We start from the raw sequence: 24,304 nt of genomic DNA, 5'->3' as shown, positions 1-24,304 counted from the left end.
GAGCTAGTTCCGCTGTTAGACTGCTTCTGAGTCTCAGCGTGAAGTCCTCCATCTGCAGAACACCATTCCAGGTGAGACACACACTGTGACATGTCACATTATCTTTTCAGATTGAGGACATGATAAGTGTAATAGGTTAAGGACACTGCAACTCTAGAGATCATTTCATTTTCACTGAAAGACAGTTCTGGTGTCGCTACCTTTCCACAAGTAGGTGAGAAAAATCTTAATTTGAAACAGGACGGTCGAGTGTGTGTGACTTCAATGCAAAAAGGTTTGAATATGATGAAATACCTTAATAAGATTATTGATCTGGGATATATTGTATCTGATTGATCTGATTATTGTATCTGTGCATTTACGTGTGAGTGCTGAGTTTGTGGATGTGTAAACATATGTGTAAAACTCATTAAATGATCTTGTCTCGACTGATTCTCTTATTCACAGGATGCTGAATTTGGTGCTTTTGTGCCTTTGGGCATTGTCAGGTGAGAGTTTGACACTAGTTTGTTACCTTATCAAATGACAAGACACAACTTCACACAAGGTTTTTTTGAAAATAATACACAGCATCAGTTATATTACTTTAAAATAATTTTACATTTAAATGGCAAAATAAAAGAAGAAATTAGCCTTTGACCATGTTGATGAACTTTGCTCGTACAGCATATCATTATTTAGGCCGTAGTTGTCTGGCACAGAGGTTAATCATTTTACAAATAGGGTAGTGGCTGCGTTTCAGAATGATCTGATAACTTGCCTTAATTGGATCCTAAGGTTGACGTTAAGGTGTTTGTGTGTGAAGTCTGGGCCAGAATGTTCTGGTACTGAGGACCCCCCCTCCTCCCACTCTCCCAAGACACGTAATGCCTAGATTAGAGAAAAAAAACTTCAAATATCTTCTAAGTGAAGCAATAATATCTTGCTTCACATTTTGGCCTTGTATACATAAACAGATGATCTCCACTTGAGGGAACTCATGAAAAGATGTTTGAGCATTTGTTTTTAAGGAAGTTATATATTCATTTTGGGCAAAACTGAAATAAAATTAGTTTGTAAAGAATTTCCAATGTACGCACTGTAGCTTTTCTGATTTTCTGATTTATGTTGTGTTAGGCCTCAATGCTGCCCCCTTGAGAGATGACGTTGTAGCTCCACCAAGAGGCATGGTCCACAATGACCAACTGACTCTGCCCAGTGGAATCCCAGCCTATGACCAGCGCAGACAGGGCACAGAACCTTCCAGACGCTTCCTGGTGGACTTGAACACTGGCCTGCTGAAGGAACACGCCAGTGAGATGGAGAGGAGGGTGGGGAATGGTAAGAGCAATACACAACCGGCGCCTGACCACATTTACACATCTTTTACACACTTTTACACATCTTACACACCCAACTGTTTTCAACCTATACAACTTCACAACACAGTGACCGTCTTTGAACACAAACTCCGATTCTCCACGGTCTGATCGGCCATATTTTTCTCTTCTCCTTTTCTCTCTCCCCAGTGTTAGAGCCTCCGACCATGGGCTTACTCAGACAGGGCATCCAGAACTCTCCGCACACTCCAGTGGACAGAAAGACCGGGAACATCATCCAAGCGGTCGGGGACATAGAGACAAACTTCATCTTGAACTCTGCAGGTGAGTGTGCACGTCACAGATGTAGAGCCACCGGGGGAGTGCGTGGTTGTGTGCGTGAGCGTGTACCGTGTAGTAGTAGTAGCAACGCAATTGTAGCACTTGGAATAGACAACCGTTCTTCACCCTCTAATCCATAGTAGGACAGCTGTTGATCTGCTATTGACGATGCCCTCTCCAGGCTCCGTGGAGGTGCCAGCCAAGATGACAGAGGCAGGCTGGGTGAGGGAAAGCGTGAGTCTGCCTCGCAGTGTCCCTGTGGAGCAGCGCAGGCAGGGCACAGAACCTTCCAGACGCTTCCTGATGGACCTGAACACTGGCCTGCTCAAGGAGCACATCAGTGAGATGGAGAGGAGGGTGGGGAAGGGTAGGTCAACCATGTTATAGGCGAACAAGATTTCATTTTCCTGGTCGTTGTTGTTTTTTGGGGGGGCAAATGGGATTTCTATGATGTCAGTTCTTATCCTCTCTTTCTTCGCCATCCCCCTGTTCTCTCCTGTCCTCCCTCGCTCCTCATCTCTCTCCAGTGTATGTTCCTCCCTTCGTGGACTTGTTCAGACAGGGCACGGAGAACTCTCGGGCCACACTGGTGGACACCAGGACAGGGACCATCATCCAGGAAGTCGGAGAGATGGAGAGGAACATGAAGCTTGTCGGAGAGATGGAGAGGAACATGAAGCCAGGTGTGAAACATGTTTACATTGGAAAGTCATCTATTTGTAGTGTGTTTGACCATGTATATTTACCCATATTTATGTTAGCCCATAGAAAATGACCTTGTCTGACCCTGTCTACTACAGATGTGCAGAAGGAATGGTCTGAGGTTGTAGCTGAGGTTCACAATGTCCCAGTTGAGCAGCGCAGGCAGGGCACAGAACCTTCCAGACGCTTCCTGATGGACCTGAACACTGGCCTGCTGAAGGAGCACATCAGTGAGATGGAGAGAAGGGTGGGGAAGGGTAGGTATACTGTCTATTCAGCAGGGGTCTCCAACCCTGTTCCTGGAGAGCTACCTGCCTGTAGGTTTTTGCTTCAACGCTAATCTAGCACACCTGATTCTAATGATTAGTTGGTTGATCAGGTAACTAGTGTTTAATCTGGTCAAATAGGTGTGGTTGGAGCAAAACCCAACAGGCAGATAGCGGTCCAGGAACAGGGTTGGAGAGCCCTGGTCTATTGTATCATGATCTTACCCCCTATTGCTTCGTTTCTTACGTTCCCTCCATCCTTTTCTCTCTCTCTTCTCTCTCTCTCTCTCTCTCTCTCTCTCTCTCTCTCTCTCTCTCTCTCTCTCTCTCTCTCTCCAGTGTATGTTCCTCCCTTCGTGGACTTGTTCAGACAGGGCACGGAGAACTCCCGGGCCACACTGGTGGACACCAGGACAGGAACCATCATCCAGGAAGTCGGAGAGATGGAGAGGAACTTCATAATGAAGCCGCAGGGTGAGTGAGTGTGTGTGTAAAAACTAAGACCAAAACAACAACCAAAAATGGAGAAAGCAACTATGTATTTCTATTGACAAACAAAACATTTTCTGTTTCAGATGTCTCCAGAGTTCAAGATCAGTTAGACACAGAGTGTGTTGGAGAGGTCATTGATGGCCGCTGCTACCGCTTCAATCCAACTCCAATGACCTTCAGCCAAGCAGAGGTGAATGCCTACCACACAGACATCAGCACATGAAGGATCTCCATGAAAGTATTTGTATTGCTACAAAGCTGCAAAGTATATATATATGTATAAGACACATAGGCTTTAAAGCGTTTTTCACTGGAACACAACGACAAACCACGCTGAGTTGTTGGTGTGTGTGTTCCAGGCCTCATGCAGAGTTCTCAGCCGTCTTGGGAACCTGGCCTCCATTACCAACAGTGACCTGCACTCTCGCTTGGTCTCCATGGTGACCAAGACCAGCAACAGCCCTGTTTTGACTTGGCTAGGCGGAGTTGGCAAGGTCAACATTTCCCCTTTGACCTTCACTTTTAACCTGTCAAATCATGTTGCAATATCAGAAATATTACACAGTTCACACATTATAGCCATTGTAGATGCCTCAGAGGTTTAGAGCTTGTATGTGTGTGTGACATCATCAGGACCAGAAGTATGAATGGACTGATGGGTCCGCCTGGGATTACACTGACTGGATGCCTGGACACCCAAACACACTGAGAGACCAGCCGGCTTGTCTGGAGATGTTCAGAGTTGGTGAGACGCTCTCTACAGTTTAAAATCGTATATGGAATGATAAACATGCAACATTTAGACATGTTGAGGAAATATTTACGTGAGCACTTGACTAGGTGTTTTTTTGTCAGTGAATAAAGATAATATTATGATGTGAATTGTGAATGACCTTTACCGTGACAGATATTTTTGTACTCAACCGTTTCTGTTTCAGTAACATTTCCTTTTTATTTTTTTGCCTCCCCTCAACTCTCTCTCTCTCTCTCTCACACTCACACTCACACTCACACTCACACACACACACACACACACACACACACACACACACACACACACACACACAGATGAGAGTTGGTGGACATCTGTGGACTGTCAGTTGAAGAGGGCATCCATTTGCTCTTACCCCGTGGCAGCATAAAGACCTGCAAAAGAAATCCTGCAAAAATACCAGAAAATATGAAGCATTTCAAATCTGTTTTATAACGTCTGAAATGTGGAACAGGGAACATCGTGTTATTGAGTTATATTGATTATATTTCCAAATGTTGTGTCCCTTATTTTTACTTCTTTGGATGAGTCACAACTGTTTCAATCCGGTCTAGTAAATCTTCATGTAATTGGACATGGCCCTACTCAGCTTCAACTTTGTCACGGAAATAAAACTCCTTAAAAAACTATGAATAATATGTCTCTGTTATAATGACTCCTATTTTGGTGAAAGTATCATGGTTCGTAGTTAATTCATGCTTACTAGTATGACATTAACATTCGTGAGTATGCACGGCAAGACAAGTTCCTGAAGTAACCTGCAGTCATACAGTCACAGTCACAGCCATTACATTACATTACTTGGATGCTTTATTGGGATTTTTGTCTTGGAGACCAGTCCTTGCTGGCTTATCAACTACATTACCGTGGATATTTTTGGCCAATAAGACTTCATTACCCAGCTCCCCCACTATTGGCATGGCAACCATGCGCAGTGAATGTTGGGATACTGGAGGACTGGAAATACATGCTGAAACATGGCGGCCATAGAACAAATCTTCCGCGACTTCGTTGTAAATAAGATAAAGGAAATCGAAGAAAGTCAGGATACCAGGTGTGTTTGTGTAATGCGCTAACTTGTGGTTTCTCCATAATAACGGAAACACCCATTCAGACATACTTAACTGGTTGCTAAACAGTAACTAGCTATCTCAGTCTCTGGACAACAACAACGCGTAGTTCGGCCAGCTAGAGCTACTAGCACTAGCAAGTGGTACTATCTTGTCTGTAATGTTAAGTTGACGTTACATTAGCACGTAACTGTTTTGCTTGGTCGTATAGTCAAAATACTGAAATGATATGACACAACTATGCTATCTAACTTATCGTGTATGGCTAAGTCTATTGACATTGCCTTTAGCTAACCCTGGCATGTATTTATTGCCTGGCTAGCGGTTTAGTTAAGCTATCCTATAAATGTATGATTCACTGACTTAGAACGATTTGTTGTAATTTGTTGGTTATCTCAGTACACAGAAGTTCGCTTATCTGAGTCTAAATGGTTGGTAAGTGGTTAGCTAGCTCGTTGTTTATTAGTTATGTGTAGTTCATTGTACAACTGCATAATGACTGTTCTTCTCTAGTCCAAATGATGACCCGCAAAGCAATGGGAAAGTAACTACAGAAGGAGCAACAGGAACGATACCACAAGGTTGTATTGTTAACGAGTCAAAATAAATAACCGTATCGTTTTTAACACCACAAGATTAACACCTTTATGTCTGTGGTCAGATAAAGAAGAAGCTTCTGTGGTCAGCAACAAGGAAGAAGGGGATGTTCTTCACAAGAAACACAAGAAGCACAAAAAGCACAAAAGCAAAAAGAAGAAGAAGAGACGGAAGGAAGACAGGGATAGCAGCTCCGAGTCAGCAGTGGATTCTGATGGGGCCACTCAACATGGCGACAGGTGAGAAATAGATTTCACCTAGCATCCCTGTTGTTTAAATGACTTGTCAGTACACGGACCAAAGCTAACCGGTGTTATCCTTTTCACGTTCTCGTTTTCTAGCAACGGACGAGAGCAGCAGTCGGACAAACCAAAAGACCCGCAGACCGGTGAACTTTGAACCTTTTCAGCCCCCGTCTCTCACGCGGGGGAGTGTGCTAACCTTTTTTGAAAGATCCCCCGTGACGCTCTGATGTTGTTTCCCATCTCACAGGGGAAGACGACGAGAAATCCAAACGGCGCAAACGCCACTCGTCCAAGAAGAAGAAGAAGAAGAAGAAACAACGCAGGAAGGACGAAGACAAGACGGGGAGCTCGACCGAGTCGGAGGCGGAGCCTGGAGCCAGGGAGCCGGAGCGCCGGGACGGGAAGGACCCGTCGGCCAACGGCAGGTCCCAGGATCTGCCCGACATCGTCCCCAAAGAGACGGGCAGAGACAGCAGGCGTAGGTCCCGCTCTGGGTCCCGCTCGGCCAGACGCCGCCCACGGTCCGATTCCAAGTCCGGGCACAGGAGCAGGAGGTCCAGAAGCAGGTCACGGTCCAGGTCTCGCCACCACTCGCGCTCCAGGTCTGCCCGGAGGTCCAGGAGAACCCGCTCCAGGTCTGTTGTGGTTTTGAGGAGAGACAGGAAGTCCAAGTCGCCGTATCGCTCCAGGTCCAGAACCAGGAGGAGGCGAACGAAATCCAGGTCGACGTCTCCGTCGAGACGCCACCATTCCACGTCCCGAGAAACCAGCTCCAAACCTAAAGAAGGACCGTTAGCCGAGAAGGACACGTCCGTGGTTAAAGAGGTCGTCTCTGAGTGCGAGCCTGCAGATGAACCCAAGAACCTTCCGGTTCCGGCTGAGCCTTCAGCCCTGCCTGACGCAAGCAGCTCGCAAGAGGAGGCGACGAACTCGGGAGTGTGGAAACCGGTGCCTCTGTTAGAGGTCAAGGGAGAGGCGGCGCTCTCGACGCCACAGGCCTCAGAACCTCCCGGGTCTCCTCCGAAGTGCCCCGTTCCCCCAGAGGTGCCTGTAGCCCCGTCGTCCTCGGACCCTCAGCCACTCCACGAGACGGCTGAACCAGGGGCCTCGGAGGGCCCCTCCGACGCCCTGCCACAGGCCCCCTCGAAGGAGGCGGCGTCGTCTGCAGGGGAGACCGGAGGCTCCCGTTCCGGTTCCCCACAGTCCAACCACCAGCAGGCCCCCGGGGATGGAGACAAGCTCGGTTCGAAGGCCGAAGACAAGCCCGCCGCGAAGAAGAGCCGCAGGAGGAAGTCCAAATCCAGGACGCCGTCTCACAGGAAACGCGCGTCGCGGTCCAGGTCCAGGGGACGGACCAAGCGGTCACGGTCCCGATCCCCCAAGAGGAAACAGTCGAGGTCCCGGTCGCCCGGCAGGAGGTCGAGGAGGACCAGGTCGCGTTCGGGGTCTCGTAGGCGGAGGGGTACGTTCGCCGGCAACACCCTGAGCCAGAGGGACCGCTGGAAGCGCGAGCCGAGCCACTCCCCCGTGCTCATCCTCCGCAAGAAGAGGTCCCCTGCACGCACGCACCGCAGCGCCAGCAAGAGCCCCTCGCGCCTCACAGAGCTCGGTACGTTTGTACATTTACGGTTTCAACAGTACCTGATAGGTCATCTGTTGTGTTCTAGGTTTATTTGAGGGCTATTGGAGAATGACGGATTTGAGCAAAACAAACATGAACACTTTGCAAAGCAGTAACACTTTAGAAATACTTTTTCCTTACAAGTTTCGTTTTTTTCCCCTCTCTCTGTTAGATAAAGACCAGCTGCTGGAGATTGCCAAGGCCAACGCGGCCGCCATGTGTGCCAAGGCAGGGATGCCCATCCCCGACAGCCTGCGCCCTAAAGCATTGGTCCAGCTGCCCCTGAACCTGCCCCTGAACCTGCCCGCCATGGCCATGAACGCCGCCATGGCTAGCATGACCGCCGCCACCATGACCGCCGCCCTGTCCAGCATGGGGGCCCTGTCCAGCATGCCCCAGATGGCCCCCCTGCCCTCCATCACCAACAAGCCCCCCCCGGGGCCCCCGCAGCCCAACATGGCCGCCATCGAGGAGGCGAAGAGGAAAGTGTCCAAGCAGGCCAACATCATCAGTATTAAAGAGTTCACGGACGTAAGAGATCTCTTTGTGTCTCATCTCTCTCACATCTTATGCTCCCTTTCTCTCTCTCTCTTTCTCTCTCTCCTTGTCTCTCTCTCTCTCCTTGTCTCTTGCACCCTCATGCTCTCTTGCTCTCTCTGTTGCACAAACTATTTCTCTGCCATTTTTGATGATGTAATTTTGATGGATCTGAACATGTATTGTATATCAAAAATGAAAATCCAAGTATTTTGCTCTTTGAAAACAAAAATCAAAATACTTATGACCGGTAGTGTTGACGGTGAAAGCCCTGTGTGTGTGTGCGCATGCGTGTGTGTGTGTAGAAATGTAAGAAGATCGTGGAGAGTAAAGGAGAGCTGGCCGTGGCCCAGCCTCACCACTCTGACGAGGAGGAGGAGGGGAAGCCCTTTGGAGGAGCCGCCCTGAGGGAGGTCAAGGGCATCTCCTTCAGCATCAATGTAAGCGGGAGTCTCCTCTATCGCTCTCTTTCTTTCTTTCTCTCTTTCTTACTTTCTCTCACCCCCCCTCATTTTGTGTAAATGTAAGAGCTCTAGAGCCTGTATAGGCATGTTGAGGTGAACTACAGTTGACTGCGAGAGTCTGAACCGTGTTGCCTCGACTCCCGCTCACTCATCACATTCTAACGTACCCCCGTCGTACGGTCGAGGTATAGGTAACCGGCTCTGGAATCGACCTGGCTGATGGGTCGACCATCTGTTCCAAATTCTGGAACAGAACCGGGCATCAACACAAGGAGAATGTTCAGTATGAAGGAGAAGGTTATTATAGGTGGAAATAGGCTGGATTTTTCCAATACTACATGGGGGTGTTACTGTGTGTGTGCCATGTTGCCCCCCCCTCCCCCCTGCTGTTCTCATCACCACTCAATATCGTGTCCTGGGATCTCACAACCAGACCAGTAATGGTCTATCTCCTGGTTTAGGCATATATTATAATTTTGACTTCACTTCCTCCCCCAACTTTTACAGTAACCCCTCCCCTCTGCCTCCCCCCCCCCCCCACCCCACCCCCACCAGAACGCTTCTGTGCGTCCGGCGGTCGGCGTGCGGAGCGACGCGGCCTACGCCAAGGAGTTCCCGGTGTCGTCGGGCTCCCAGCACCGGAAGAAGGAGGGCGAGGGCGCGTACGGCGAGTGGGTCCCCGTGGAGAAGAAGGGCGTGGAGAAGGCCAAGGCTCTGGCCGCCGTCAAGGCCGCGGCCGTGGTGGCCAAGGCGGCGTCGTCGGGCGAGGCGGCGTCGGGCGTGCCGCTGGTGGTGAAGCCCGTGTTGGACAGCGACAGCGTGTTCCCGGAGCCGCCTCTGCAGGTCCGTACCGTGTGTGTGTGATTTGTCACTGTATTTTTGCATCTCCATTCTTCATGTTTTTCGTGTGTGTGTATATGATGTGTGTGTGTGTGTGTCCCACCAGCCAGTGGACATCACACAGGCGGTCAGTGAGAGGATCAAGGCCCAGAGGCGTCTGGCTGAGAACCCGTACGACGTCAACGCCATGTGCATGCTGACCAGAGCCCAGGAGCAGGTACACCCACCCCCTCCACCCAGCCTGTCACCACCACCCCCTACACCCAGCCTGTCACCACCACCCCCTCCACACAGCCTGTCACCACCACCCCCTACACCCAGCCTGTCACCAGCACCCCCTCCACCCAGCCTGTCTCTACTAGAGCCCGACCGATAAAGGATTTTTAAGGCCGATACCGATACAAATATTTTATGATTCAACCCGTTAAGGAGTAGCATCGCACATTTGTGATCGTTCGAATGCGGGTCTCACAGTGTAACGTCGCACATGTGCGATTCTGAACATTCCAACCGACTATTTTCCGATAGACAAAAACGATATGACAAACGCTATAGTATGGCTTCAAAATGTACAATTAAGAGGCTAACAAGTAACACTAGCAGGTAGTAGCATTGCTATGAGTATTATGCTAGGTTGCTAGGTAACGGAAGCTAACTAAAGCTAGCTAGCTTCCGTTTTGGAAAAATAACTGGTGGAAGCGTCGGAAATATTTATCTATAATATATCTATTTATATATATAAAAAAAAAAAAAGTAATATATATATATATAATTGTATTGGCTAAGTGTACACTTAAAGCCCAGAGGGATTGCTGACTGAGCACTTGATTGACGCGCTTGTTATGTAAATTAACGTTCCAACCTTGCGTTCTCGTTCTTGGTTATGCAAACTTTATTTCTCACGGTAAGATCCAATCCATAAGCATGTCCATACATCCAAACTTGCATCTAATTTACATGTAACAGACCTTTGGTAATACAAATGAAGCACTCTCCCTCCGTCAGGCAACACCTGACACCTGCATGAATGTTCACACCTATATTGTGGGAGCCAAATTAAGGTGGAGCGCCATCTAGTGTCCCAAACAAGATTAAAATATGAACCCAAATGGCTCCTACAATAATAATCCAGAAACGCGTAACAAAACATTAACAGATTTCCCTAACACTCTGCCCGACTCTGGCTGGATCAGCTGGTTGTAGGGTTTGTGGCGTTGTAAACACGAGATTTGCCAACAGGGACGTTGTAGAGTGCCCTGTTGAAGGGTGTTTCGTCTGTTTTTTATTATTATTTTTTATTTATTCATTTATCGGCTATTATGAGCCTTTATTATGTTTGTTTGTATTGTGAAGGCATAATAAAACATTTGTAAAAAAAATCTAAATATCGGCCATTATAAATGCCGATATTATATAATGTCATTATTATAATGATAGTTTGAAAATGCCTAATATCGGCCGATAATATCGGCACACCGATAAATCGGTTGGGCTTTAGTCTCTACCACCCCCTCCACCCAGCCTGTCATTACCACAACCCGACCAGGGTTGTGCACAGCAGTAGGGGATCGTAGTGCGTCTCTCAACTTTCTCTCCTTCCTTCCTTTCTTCCCCCCCTCCGCCCTCCCTCCCTCCAGGTGGATGCCTGGGCCCAGTCTAACACCATCCCAGGTCTGTTCACTGGATCTACAGGAGCCCAGGTGCTGAGTTCAGAGGAGCTGTCCAACAGCGGCCCTCAAGCCTGGATCAAAAAGGTACCACACACACGCGCACACACACACGCTTCCATCCACCTACCTCCCTACACACACACCCCACCCCCACCAACCCCATGCTTCAGACGTCTGCATCGCCAATGCCAACGGGTGTACCCACTTCATCACTGAACACACACGGTCTTAAATCCAGCCCTACCCAGCCCCCTGGCCCACAGTCACCAGAGCTAGATCTTCCTGGAGCAGCCTCGTCAACACTGGAGGGAAGGATGGTGTACCCCCTCCTTCTTCAGTTGGACCGCAGGGTTTAGATAACAGTATGACGTCATTCCACCTGCTATCTGGAAAACCCTCGTTTTGTGTGTGTGTCTGCGTGTGTTTGCCTGTTTGTTTTGTTGTGTGTGTGTGTCTGTATGCGTCAGAGAGGAATCACGCTTGTTTGAGTTGAATCAACATTCACTCGAATCCGGCTGTCCATGTATTGTTAATCACCCATCAGGGAATCCCCCCTCCCTCCCTCCCCTCCCCACACACACACACACACACACACACGCGGTCGTCGGGAAGTGGGTACACCTCAACGGGCAGTGATGCAGACGCCTCACATGTTACCTTCTTACCAAAGCAGGTGCAAGTGCAGTTTGGGCTCCCAGCCACTAGGGGGCGGTCTAGTCTGCCTGCTGACAGGAAGCCCCTGAGGATTAGGGGGCCTCGGAGCGCAAAATAACAGGAAAGAGGGAGGGAGGGGAGGAAGAGGAGTGATGGATGGAAGTAAGTGTGCAGTCCCGACCCCCCCCCCCTCCCCCCTCCTCTCTCCCTGCCTTCACCTCAGGACAGGGGTGCTTTAGAACCCTCCGGAAGATTCGCCACTTCCTGCCTGCCTTGCTCCCTTCTTCCCATCCCTCGGGGGCAAGAGTAAGAGGAGGGATGGAAGCTTCGCTCCCGTCAGAATCTAGCCACACACGTCACATTTGACGCCGCAAGGACGTTTAGGAGATGAAGAGAGAGAAAGGATTGTGTCTCTGACCTGGGATGTGGATATCCCAGGGTTAGAGAGAAGATAGACCTTCACACACACACACACATATATATATACTCACAAGGTTGGCATGGTCTTTATACTTTAAAATGGCTTCCGCCTCACCTTGAACCTCTGTATCATGAACACTAAGCTGACACAGAGTGTTGGATGTATGATGGATCTCATGTCATACATACCCCAACATAACAGGTCAAGGCAGACACACACAAACACACACACACACACACACACACACACGTAATGTCCCTTCTAATAGTTAAGGGACTTAGATGTCCCTGTGTGTGTGTGTGTGTGTGTGTGCAACCAAACCCTGCTCTGTAAACATACAGACATGCAAGGAGAAGACCCCCCCCCCCACACACACACACACTTTCTACACTCCTGACAGGAGGAGTTGGTCCTTGAAATCCCTCTGTACTATATTAACCATATGGAATGTCTCACTGCTCAAGTTGCCAACGGTTACATCAGTAGAGGAGAGAACGTTCACAGTATTATTTTCCACTGCCCGGTCAATTTCAGTTTATCACAGGACACCTCGAGTTATTCACGCGCTTGGATCGGGCCGAGGCATGTTTAGAACTGAGGGTGGGTGGGAGGGGAGGTGGGGGGGGGGGGGGGGGGGGGGGGCTTAGTGTCCCTGCCAACCTGACTGTTTGTTTGTGGGTGTGTGTGTTTCGGAGGGTAGTTGCCATGTGCACAGGCAGGCAGGTGGGAGGAAGAGGAGGGTGGGGTGGGGTGGGGAGGGGAGGGGTCGGGTGTGGTCGGGAGGGAGGGGGGGGGTGAGAGAGGGAGGTGGAGGTTCACAGGGGCGGCCTGTGAACTTTCACCTCTCTCTATGGACACTCGTTTCAGGGTCAGTCCTTGTAGCTGTCCTTGTTGCCACGGTCACAGTCAGGCCCCCTCTCTAAAGCTGCCTGATGCTCGGCCGGGGGATGGGGGGCTAGGTACGTACGCCACACAGATCCCTTCCTTCTACTGCTAACTGTAAGTGTGTGTGAGAGAGAGTGAATGAATGAATGAATGAGTGTTAAAGCAAATCACCCTCTTACAGACGTGTGTGGTACAGTGTGGAGGACTAAGTCACTTTCAACCCTGCGTGTGTGTGTGTGTGTGTGCTTGTGTGAGTGTGTGCTTATGTGCGTGTGTGTGCTTGTGTGAATGTGTGTGTGTGTGTGCCTGTGTGTGCTTGTGTGAGTGTGTGTGCCTGTGTGTGCTTGTGTGAGTGTGTGTGCCTGTGTGTGCTTGTGTGAGTGTGTGTGCCTGTGTGTGCTTGTGTGAATGTGTGCGGGGTTTGAAACTGTAAGGGGTTGACACTGCTTTCTGAGAAACCCTGTCTAGTTTACATCTTAACTTAACTGCAGCCATCCCTTATTCTCACTGTTTGATATAAGTAATGTAAACATGCTCTGAATGAGTGTGTGTGTGTGTGTGTGGTGCCTAGCTCTGCCCGTGTGTCTGGATGAGTCAGCTGGGCGTAGGGGAAGCAGTGTCTGGAGGAGGGAAGCTAACTGTCTCCTCTCCTGCCCCGTCTGCCTCTCTTCTCTCCTGTCTTCTGCTCCCTTCTCCTGTGGCCACCCCTCCAACTACTCCCTCCCTCTCTCTGTTTCCCTCTCTCCATCCCTCCCTCCCCCCTCTCTCCCTCCCTTCCCCCTCTCTCTCCTTCCCCCCCCTCTCTCTTCCTCCTCTCTCTCTCCCTCCCTTCCCCCCTCTCTCTCCTTCCCCCCCTCTTTCTCCCCTCCCCCCCCTCTCTCTCCCTCCCTCCTTCCTTCCCCCCTCCCAGGACCAGTTCCTCCGTGCGGCCCCGGTCTCTGGAGGCGTGGGGGAGTTCCTCATGAGGAAGATGGGCTGGCGGACAGGGGAGGGACTGGGCCGCAACCGGGAGGGCACCGTCGAGCCCATCGTCATCGACTTCAAGATCGACCGGAAAGGTGAGCGGGGGGGTGGGGGTGGGGGGCCAGCCAGCGCTGAAGGGTGGTGCTCGTCCAATCAGCCCAGCCCTTACTGACTGGAGCCAACATGATGATGAGGATGACGGTGATGATGAAGGTGATGGTGCTAAATATCCGGGGGGGGGGGGGGCTGGTGCGTGTGTGTTCGTAGGTCTGGTGGCTGAAGGAGAGAAACCTCAGAAGTCTGGCGGCCTGGTCGTGACCAAGGATATGCTCGGTGAGGCCACACACACACACGTCTGCATTGGTGCTGTTAACAAGGATAGCCACACATGACACTGCTGTCTGATGGTGGGGGTCTGTGCTGGGTAGATGTGTGTGTGTGTGTGTGGTGTTAGACAAACGAGGGCTTGGGTGTCTATGTCTGTGTAGCGGTCTACAGAGGTAGTGTGTGAAGTACAGCAGAGAGTGTGGTGTTGACGCTCGCTCGCTCCCCCCCCCCTCCTCTCCCCCTCAGGGAAGCACCCAGTCTCAGCTCTGATGGAGCTGTGTAACAAGAAGAGGTGGACCCCCCCGGAGTTTGTCATGGTCCATCACAGTGGCCCTGACCACCGCAAGAACTTCCTCTTCAAGGTGTGTGTTTGAAAAGGATGAAGGCACATTTAATGGCTGGATAAGTCGTTTTTTTTATGCAACTTAGCCCCAATCCCATTTCGTCTGTGTGTGTCTTAGGTGGTGGTGAATGGAGGAGACTACCAGCCCCAGTCAGCCAGTCCCAATAAGAAGCATGCCAAGGCCATGGCTGCTACAGTGGCTCTGCAGGCCCTGGGGGAGGTGCCTGTCGACGGGCCGGGCCTCTACACAGGACCCGTGTTCACCGCTGCCACCACTGGGCCCCTGTTCTCCTCCTCCTCCAGTGTATAACACACACACACACACACACACACACACACACGGATATTCATAGTATCATTGGACACACATATATACAGGTACACACACTGCAAACATAAACACATACATACAGAAAAAGATAAACCTGCACAGACCAAGTAACACACACACACACATACACACACTCACTCTTTACACACATACACACACACATGACATGCTGCGTTTCTATACTGGGTCAAACATGATTTCTCCTGAACAGAACTGAAATGGACTGACCGGACACTTTCTATGATAAACATTTGCATGATGTTTTAAAAGATGGTGGGGTTTATACTGGTCGTGGATTCCGTTTTAACAGCATTCCCCCCACCTCCCTCTCCCCGAATGTATGCCCTGTGACCAAATTGTTCACATCATGAAACATAACCATGTGAAGTATTTGTTTGATTCTTCTTGTTTTGTGTTGGGCTTTCACCAACTGGCTAGTTTTGTCACTTTGCAATGTCATGTTGTAGGTTACTGAAGTTGTGATGCCTGCAGAGTGCGTGCGTAACTGGCTAGCATGAAGGGTTGCATTTCTAGAAGATACCATGATGTATTTTTGTTGATTTTACTCGGTTAAATATTAAATAAGATAAAGATTCCATTCCTTTTGACGGTGAGCAACTAATTCTTCCTCTTTCGCCAAGAGGACAATAGCGTCATGGCACACCACAAAATCTATGTCTTTACAGATTTTATTTGTACAGCACAAACACACACGAACACAGCACACAAAATGATTCAAAAACTGCTGCTGAAAGTCTCAACCTATGTGCCGACCCCAGCCTCCAGTCAGTTCTAAAATCGGATGCCCCTGATATTAATAGAAGCTACTAAAAATGCTGCATACTAAAGTTCATCAGAGGTCTCTTCCAATCCCACATTCCAACTTTGTAAAAAGTATCCGAATAGCCATGGATCAGACTCAATCAATTACCAAACACTGCAGGCCTGCAGACATGACTATAGAGCACTGGAGGAAGCCAGTGGTTTTATTATTAGATAAGATGGTATAATCAATAGGGTAAATACATATACATGGTCCAATAGAATTGGGCCAACATATAACACAAATAAGCTACAAACTACAGCATTATGGTTACATAAACGATCATGAAATGACGTAGCAGCACGTACAGTAAAAACAAAAACGTCACATAAATACTAATGAAATGGTATTAAGAGTTAGTGGTTTTATCCAAAGTGAATTACAGCGGGGACATGTCGTTGATATGTAGTTACATGGTAGTCAATGTAACCTTCACATAAAGTGTTACCATCACCTTTTATTGGCCGCAGGAATAGAATTGGCTAAACAAACAAAACAATCTCCCTTTTATAGTCAGCCTTGTCAGCTGGCATTGGATGGAAGACACATTCTACACTGTGACTTCACTCTCATGCCTGGTTTCATCAAAAATGCATCCACCCTTCCTACACAGGAAATCCCTGACACACCAGCCGTACCCCCACCTCGATCCAAACATGACATAAGAGTGATGAGAGGTCATCCCATGGGAGTAAGGGAACCAGCATCATCTAGCTGTCCTAGTACGCCTCTATCCAGGAGAGATGCGTGTAGCTCCTGTCTCTCTTTCTCTCTGGCGGGTGAGGGCATCAGATCTTGTGTGTTGCCAGTAGAATCCCAAGAACCAGAGCAGTTAGCGACAGAACTCCCGCTATGATCCCGATACGAACCCATGGGAGTGTCTCAAGCCAACCTGCAGGAAGAGAGATCAGGAAAACAAGCTGGCTGTAGTTCTACGTCTATTACCCGTAGATTATCCATAGCACCAACAAATGCAATACTGCCATACCCTGCACACTCACCGATGTCTGGCTCAGGTGCCAATGTCATCGCCTCGTCCTGCCCCCTCGCCAAGTGCGATGATGTCACCGTTGCCATGGCCGCGGGAACTGGGGGTGCTGAGGTTGCTGCAGCACCCCCTGTTGACAGCACAAGAATTTAAAATGATATGACTTGAAAATCCACCACCGCAGCACCGCCCCGCAACATTAAGGCCCCCCCCACCTCTGATAAAATATGTTGCCGCGGCTATGACTTGCTGTGATGGGTTGCAACTGTTACCCACTAGGAACCAATCGACTGACATGCACACTGTAGCTAGTAAACAAACAAAGTGAATGGTGTTGCTTTCCAGCTAGACGACCAGTTCCATTGTCTGGTCGTGTACTCTACGGAACCCACAGTGGCGCCCTGACCTGTGGAGCCTTCTTGGAGGTCGTCAGACAACATTGTGACGGTAGGAGTGGTCTCCCGGTTGTCGTCTGTGTGGGGTAGAGTGAGAAAGACACGTTTGTTACAGGAAGTTCCTACAAGTCACAGGTGTATCACCTTATTCCGATTTTCCACCATCCACATAGCCGGCCCCTAAAAAGCTCAACTGCTAACGATAGCATCGCTAGGTTTCAGTAGAGTAGTATGTAGCATGTGCATCAATAGAAATAGCTAGGTGTATATCCATCGTCACAGAAACCTCTAAATATGTCGGATGGCTTTACCATAAGAAAGAGTGTAATTGACAGTCAGATGGATGGCCTCAGGTGTCCCTGACTGGAGTTCTGCAGAGGTCTGGGGCCTGTAGAAGCAACGGTATTCTCCCTGGTGCTGGTGCCCCACAGAGTGAATGGTAAGGGAAAAATTCCCCGTGTGGATTTTGTACAGTTCATTCAGACTGTAGTAAGGCTTGGTTTGCCAGTAGAGGCCACTGGCACAGGAGAAGGTCAGGATAGTTTGACCGTCTTTTTGCCACTCCACTGTCATCTGTGTGGGGTCCTTGGGGACAAGGCCGTAACATGGAAGATGCACAGAGTGACCCGCCGGCACGTCTAAAGCTGTTGGCGTCGAGGGGACTGAAAAAGACAAAGAGGAATGGAAGGAGATGAATTCCGGACTTGGCTTAGATCAAATGGGTATCTAAAGAAGGTTTCAGAAGTCTGTGCTGTGTCAAAGCAAATCTCATGCAATTGGACAATTTGACGTGACTCAGACATTATCAGCTCAATGTGTTTTTTTGGTGTGCAATGTCTTAGCCCGCCCCCTGCTGGAGCCAGCCTGCAAGGCCACCTGTCAATCTTGTCAAACAACAAACGAACACGTCTCACCATCGACATGTAGCCAGACAGTGGAGATGGTCTTTCTGCCTTGCCAGATGCACTCGTAGATGTTGGCATCCCTCAGCACCACCTTCCGAAGCTCCAGAGAGAAGTTACCCTTCACAAGCCCCTCTGGAGGGAGGAACACTCGCCCCTCGTACCCTTTGCCTGCCGTCAGCCCCTCCCCCTGGTTGGAGAGCACGTCCTCTCCCATCGTGGACCACTCCAGGGCCCTCTGCACCTCCCCCTGGCTCACCTGGTCCATGTAGTAGGCACCGTCACAGGGGAGGATGACGGTGTCTCCAAACACCACTGTCAACTTTGTGAACAGAGGGATAGGTGGAGAGGCTGGGGGGTGGAGAGAGAGCGAGGAGTTGGGAGGATAGAAAGAGGGGGAAGGATCGTGAGGGTGTGGAGGGAGGGTGAGAGGAGGTGTGGAGGAAGGGGAGGGCGGCAGGAGCAGAGGAAGGGAAAAGAGAGGGAAAAAATGAAGGAATGGAGGAGTTTCCAAAATGAAGGACCAACAAAATTAGGGTATACTAGTTGGAATCTTATATCAACATTAATTTGAATACACACAAATACTGTCCCAAAAGTCACTGTAATAATAGAATACCCTTTGGCAACACTTTTACTGGCAAACTACATTGCTACTAAGAATTTATGCTTTTCAAAGAAAGAAAAAAGGAATCTGCAGTTAGGCACTTACCACCACAAACTCTGAGAGACGCTAAAATCGACAGGAAGCCAAATAGTACCATTTTGCAATCCGTCTAACGTCTTCACCTTACGGGGAAAATAAATAGTAGGCTATCAACTCAGAACAGAATATCATATAAATTAATTTGGACGATTTAAACCAAATAAAAGTAACATTGTTTTCATTAATATCAGATTTTTTTGTATGCAAAATATCAGAGAAATTCTTGAGAAATTACATTCCACTCATAATGAGCGCAATCATTTAGTCCGCCAGTCCCATGATTTGTGCTGTGGACATAGGTTCCAAGTTTCGCTGATATTGAACGAGCCCAAAACCTAAATCCTAACGTCAGGGCAAAAGAACAGGTCGCCGTAAGTGAGCGTGCAAACGGTACGAAGTTATTAAAGGTGCCCTTACCAAATAACGGGTTATCACAGCCAGATACACGAATCAACAGAAGCGTGTCGGGTTAAACACACAGCACTGGTACGGGGGAGGCGGTGGGGCGTTTCTTTTTTTAAATGTAATAGCAGATTCTTTGTCGCCTCTCTCGTTACTGGCTGTATTCAATTACTATTAAGACACTCTATAGAGCTCGATTTGTGCTAAGCGGTGCAACCAGGAGAGGCAGACGCACGCGCGCATCTCATGTATCCATGCATGCCATAGCCTACTAGTTGGCAATGACCTCCGCGCATTTTAAAACCTAGAAGTAAAATAGCTTAGATAGGCAACACCGATTTTGAAGCAATTAAATAAACTATAAATGCTCAATTTAGTCAATATACTGGTTGCCGCCGTGATTGATGGAAAAACTTGCGTTTGCCATACGGGCCGTTCTTGCTCTGCGTCTTCGTGCACGTTTCCTTCTGTTCTAGTACTTAAACATCTATGTCTCCTTGCTGTAAAGCGCAGCTACTTCATTAACATATAGCGATGCAGATCAGATCAGCTTTTCCTCCTCTGCGGGCCATGAAACTTTAGACGGGGGCAAACCCCGGCGCGAGTATAACCTCTGCCAAGGTACCGCCCCAACTCGTAATCTCAAGAACACTGAAGACTCAGCGAAATATACTGTAGTCAGACATGATGATTCCAAAAGTAGTCCTATTCCAGTACTAAACTTTTATTTTAAGCCCTAAATATTGCCTTTGAGACTCGTAAAAAAAAAAAATCTATTAGGAAACAAGGGATACACATGTTCATGTGACAAACTTTCATTTAATAGCCTACCATAAAATATCACGTTTACATATCACAGAAATTCTTCTACAACAGGCCCTAGGCTAGTTCAGATACAATTCATCAAAAGTTAAATAAAACAAAATCTTGCTCACAACAGGTTCAAGAAATCAACTTCTAGGGTACAGGATAAAAGGAATAGGTAGCCCATATCACCTCATTATCAGCAAACAGAGGAATGTTATTTGGGAACTGAAAGAGTTCCGTCAGTTTACTGTAGACCGCAGCTCTTTATACAGGCTGTGTAAATGAAACTTTATTAATTTTTTGAGCAATTAAGCAGCGACAGTTTCTATTCACACCACACACACACACGCGCACACTCACACACAGATACTCTCAACCGCAGGGCATAGAGGTTGCGTTAGCATGGTACCGGTGGGTACTGGCCAACCTTTGAGCACTATCTACCCTGAAGGGTCTAGTTCAACACTGAGCAGATGGAGATCTGATGACCCCGACTGTCTCTGACCCCGTGGTGTGGATGTGGAGGGGAGAGAGGTGGGAAGGGACACCCCCACGCAAGTCAACTCCCCTCTCTAATCCAAGATTGACGAGCAGAGGTCGGACGCCCTGGAATGTGTTCAGTCGCCTGCGGCGCACCGGCCTGCCCTCCCTCCCCACCAACGGAATGGACTCGTTAATGGAACACTTCCATTACTCACTCTGCTATCTGCGATGACCAAGGGGCTGCCTTGTGTTAATACGGAGAATGTAGCTCATTCTGCCCCGGTGCGCACAGTTGAACTGGTAGACAACTCTCTCCTCAGTATCAATACCACCCACCCGCGCCATCGAACTGCTATCTGTTTGGCAGCGCAGCGCCACACCAAAGCATTGTTTATGAAAGGAGGACACATGCGTGTGAGAGAGAGAGACGGAACCTCCGTATCATGAACACTAAGCTGACAGAGCGTGTTGGATGTATGACGGATCTCATGTCATACATACCCCAACAGAACAGGTCAAGGCAGACACACACAAACACACGTAACGTCCCTTCTAATATTTAAGGGACTTTGATGTCCTGTGTGTGTGTGTGTGTGTGTGTGTGCAACCAAACCCTGCTCTGTAAACATACAGACATGTAAGGAGAAGATGCCCCTGATAATAATAGAAGCTGCTATAAATGCTGCATAATAAAGTTCATTAGAGGTCTCTTCTAATCCCACATTCCAACTTTGTAAAAAGTATCCGAATAGCCATGGATCAGACTATCAATTACCAAACACTGCAGGCCTGCAGACATGACTATAGAGCACTGGAGGAAGCCAGTGGTTTTATTATTAGATAAGATGGTATAATCAATAGGGTAAATACATATACATGGTCCAATAGAATTGGGCCAACATATAACACAAATAAGCTACAAACTACAGCATTATGGTTACATAAACGATCATGAAATGACGTAGCAGCACGTACGGTAAAAACAAAAACGTCACATAAACACTGCTATGTAATGAAATGGTATTAAGAGTTAGTGGTTTTATCCAAAGTGAATTACAGCGGGAACATGTCGTTGATATGTAGTTACATGGTAGTCAATGTAACCTTAACATAAAGTGTTATTGGCCGAAGAAATAGAATTGGCTAAACAAACAAAACAATCTCCTTTTTATAGTCAGCCTTGTCAGCTGGCATTGGATGGAAGACACATTCTACACTGTGACTTCACTCTCATGCCTGGTTTCATCAAAAATGCATCCACCCTTCCTACACAGGAAATCCCTGACACACCAGCCGTACCCCCACCTCGATCCAAACATGACATAAGAGTGATGAGAGGTCATCCCATGGGAGTAAGGGAACCGGCATCATCTAGCTGTCCTAGTACGCCTCTATCCAGGAGAGATGCGTGTAGCTCCTGTCTCTCTTTCTCTCTGGCGGGTGAGGGCATCAGATCTTGTGTGTTGCCAGTAGAATCCCAAGAACCAGAGCAGTTAGCGACAGAACTCCCGCTATGATCCCGATACGAACCCATGGGAGTGTCTCAAGCCAAACTGCAGGAAGAGAGATCAGGAAAACAAGCTGGCTGTAGTTCTACGTCTATTACCCGTAGATTATCCATAGCACGGCACAGGTTGTGTGCCATTGACCAACCAAGGCAATACTGCCATACCCTGCACACTCACCGATGTCTGGCTCAGCTGCCAATGTCATCGCCTCGTCCTGCCCCCTCGCCAAGTGCGATGATGTCACGGTCGCCATGGCCGTGGGAACTGGGGGTGCTGAGATGCACACTGTAGCTAGTAAACAAACAAAGTGAATGGTGTTGCTTTCCAGCTAGACGACCAGTTCCATTGTCTGGTCGTGTACTCTATGGAACCCACAGTGGCGCCCTGACCTGTGGAGCCTTCTTGGAGGTCGTCAGACAACATTCTGACAGTAGGAGTGCTCTTCCAGTTGTCCTCTGTGTGGGGTAGAGTGAGTAAGACACGTTTGTTACAGGAAGGTCCTACAAGTCGCAGGTGTATCACCTTATTCCGATTTTCCACCATCCACATAGCCGGCCCCTAAAAAACTCAACTGCTAATGATAGCATCGCTAGGTTTCAGTAGAGTATTATGTAGCATGTGCATCAATAGAAATAGCTAGGTGTATATCCATCGTCACAGCAACCTTTAAATATGGCCCACAGAGTGGGCCATATTTATCAGCTCGATGTGTTTTTTTGGTGTGCAAAGTCTTAGCCCGCCCCCTGCTGGAGCCAGCCTGCAAGGCCACCTGTCAATCTTGTCAAACAACAAACGAACACATCTCACCATCGACATGTAGCCAGACAGTGGAGATGGTCTTTCTGCCTTGCCAGATGCACTCGTAGATGTTGGCATCCCTCAGCACCACCTTCCGAAGCTCCAGAGAGAAGTTACCCTTCACAAGCCCCTCTGGAGGGAGGAACACTCGCCCCTCGTACCCTTTGCCTGCCGTCAGCCCCTCCCCCTGGTTGGAGAGCACGTCCTCTCCCATCGTGGACCACTCCAGGGCCGCCTCCAACTCCTGCTCGCTTAGCTGGTCGACGTAGTAGGCACCGTCACAGGGGAGGACGACAGTGTCTCCAAACACGGCTGTCAGGTTTGTGACCAGAGGAACAGGTGGAGAGGCTGGGGGGTGGAGAGAGAGCGAGGAGTTGGGAGGATAGAAAGAGGGGGAAGGATCGTGAGGGTGTGGAGGGAGGGTGAGAGGAGGTGTGGCGGAAGGGGAGGGCGGCAGGAGCAGAGGAAGGAAAAGAGAGGGAAAAAATAAAGGAATGAAGAGTTTCCAAAATAAAGGACCAACAAAATTAGGGTATACTAGTTGGAATCTTACATCAACATGAATTTGAATACACACAAATACTGTCCCAAAAGTCACTTTAATAATAGAATACCCTTTGGCAACACTTCTACTGGCAAACTACATTGCTACTAAGAATGTATGCTTTTGAAAGAAAGAAAAAAGGAATCTGCAGTTAGGGACTTACCACCACAAACTCTGAGAGATGCTAAAATCGACAGGAAGCCAAATAGTACCATTTTGCAAGCCGTCTAACGTCTTCACCTTACGGGGAAAATAAATCGTAGACTATCAACTCAGAACAGAATGTCATATTAATTAAGTTGGACGAATTAAACTAAATCAAATTAACATTGTTTTCATTAATATCAGATTTTTTGAGTGCAAAATATCACAGAAATTCCTGAGAAAGTGCATCCCACTCATAATGAGCGCAATCATTTAGTCCGCCAGTCCCAGAAATTGTGCTGTGGACATAGGTTCCAAGTTTCGCTGATATTGAACGAGCCCAAAACCTAAATCCCAACGTCAGGGCAAAAGAACAGGTCGCCGTACGTGAGCGTGCAAACTGTACGAAGTTATTAAAGGTACCCTTACCAAATAACGGGTTATCACAGCCAGATACACGAATCAACAGAAGCGTGTCGAAACGGCTTAAACACACAGCACTGGTAGGGGGAGGCGGTGGGACGTTTCTTTTTTTTAATGTAATAGCACATTCTTTGTCGCCTCTCTCTTACTGACTGTATTCAATTACTAAGCCACTCTATAGAGCTCGATTGGTGCTAAGTTAGTGGAGCAACCGGGAGAGGCAGAGTCACGCGCGCATCTCACGTATCCATGCATGCCATCGCCTACTAGTTGGCAATGACCTCCGTGCATTTTAAAACCTAGAAGTAAAATATCCTAGATATGCAACACCGATTTGGAAGCAATTAAATCAACTATAAATGCTCAATTTAGTAAATATACAGGTTGCCGCAGTGATTGATGGAAAAACTTGCGTTTGCCACAAGGGCCGTTCCTGCTCTGCGTCTTCGTGCACGTTTCCTTCTGTTCTAGTACTTGAACATCTATGTCTCCTTGCTGTAAAGCGCAGTTACTTCCTTACATATAGCTATGCAGATCAGAT

At 48.5% G+C, this 24,304-nt stretch overlaps 4 protein-coding genes across 8 annotated transcripts; 2 read left to right on the top strand and 2 right to left on the bottom strand.

The window, feature by feature from the left end:
• The first annotated feature begins 25 nt into the window (after positions 1-25).
• wu:fa56d06 (uncharacterized protein LOC795664 homolog) lies at positions 26-4,502 on the top strand. Its single transcript, XM_067260558.1, has 12 exons — positions 26-71; positions 448-488; positions 1,117-1,320; positions 1,509-1,643; positions 1,822-2,007; positions 2,168-2,323; positions 2,441-2,599; positions 2,948-3,082; positions 3,184-3,290; positions 3,460-3,594; positions 3,734-3,845; positions 4,169-4,502. Exons 2-12 carry the CDS (start codon positions 449-451, stop codon positions 4,240-4,242), a joined length of 1,443 nt encoding a protein of 480 aa, XP_067116659.1. The 5' UTR covers positions 26-71; position 448; the 3' UTR covers positions 4,243-4,502.
• A 332-nt stretch (positions 4,503-4,834) lies between these two features.
• Positions 4,835-15,448, top strand: LOC136966252 (protein SON). 2 transcript variants are annotated; one of them, XM_067260716.1, is made up of 14 exons: positions 4,835-4,926; positions 5,456-5,523; positions 5,604-5,778; positions 5,881-5,927; positions 6,032-7,393; positions 7,578-7,936; positions 8,248-8,382; positions 8,962-9,249; positions 9,353-9,463; positions 10,884-11,000; positions 13,787-13,934; positions 14,107-14,172; positions 14,413-14,528; positions 14,628-15,448. In XM_067260716.1, exons 1-14 carry the CDS (start codon positions 4,850-4,852, stop codon positions 14,817-14,819), a joined length of 3,261 nt encoding a protein of 1,086 aa, XP_067116817.1. In that variant the 5' UTR covers positions 4,835-4,849; the 3' UTR covers positions 14,820-15,448. The 2 variants fall into 2 exon arrangements, with proteins under 2 accessions (XP_067116817.1, XP_067116818.1); XM_067260717.1 differs by lacking the exons at positions 13,787-13,934; positions 14,107-14,172; positions 14,413-14,528; positions 14,628-15,448 and adding an exon at positions 12,859-13,594.
• A 63-nt stretch (positions 15,449-15,511) lies between these two features.
• Positions 15,512-18,998, bottom strand: LOC136966190 (uncharacterized). Its single transcript, XM_067260632.1, has 7 exons — positions 18,890-18,998; positions 18,661-18,737; positions 17,961-18,299; positions 17,358-17,708; positions 17,058-17,123; positions 16,665-16,781; positions 15,512-16,555 (listed from the first exon to the last, which is right to left on the bottom strand). The coding sequence occupies exons 2-7, from the start codon at positions 18,710-18,712 to the stop codon at positions 16,452-16,454; spliced, it is 1,029 nt and encodes a 342-aa protein (XP_067116733.1). The 5' UTR covers positions 18,713-18,737; positions 18,890-18,998; the 3' UTR covers positions 15,512-16,451.
• Positions 18,999-21,144: 2,146 nt separating this feature from the next.
• On the bottom strand, positions 21,145-23,889 carry LOC136966274 (uncharacterized). Of its 4 annotated transcripts, none has more exons than XM_067260744.1 (6): positions 23,770-23,889; positions 23,360-23,436; positions 22,662-23,000; positions 22,244-22,309; positions 22,032-22,127; positions 21,145-21,899 (listed from the first exon to the last, which is right to left on the bottom strand). In XM_067260744.1, exons 2-6 carry the CDS (start codon positions 23,409-23,411, stop codon positions 21,796-21,798), a joined length of 657 nt encoding a protein of 218 aa, XP_067116845.1. In that variant the 5' UTR covers positions 23,412-23,436; positions 23,770-23,889; the 3' UTR covers positions 21,145-21,795. The 4 variants fall into 4 exon arrangements, with proteins under 4 accessions (XP_067116845.1, XP_067116844.1, XP_067116841.1 ...); XM_067260743.1 differs by having other exon boundaries at positions 22,032-22,139; positions 23,770-23,888; XM_067260740.1 differs by having other exon boundaries at positions 22,032-22,145; positions 23,770-23,887.
• Positions 23,890-24,304: the final 415 nt, after the last annotated feature.

This window comes from Osmerus mordax, chromosome 22 (genome assembly GCF_038355195.1).
Source record: "Osmerus mordax isolate fOsmMor3 chromosome 22, fOsmMor3.pri, whole genome shotgun sequence".
NCBI classification, from domain to species: domain Eukaryota; kingdom Metazoa; phylum Chordata; class Actinopteri; order Osmeriformes; family Osmeridae; genus Osmerus; species Osmerus mordax.
This window is presented reverse-complemented; position numbering and strand designations above follow the sequence as displayed.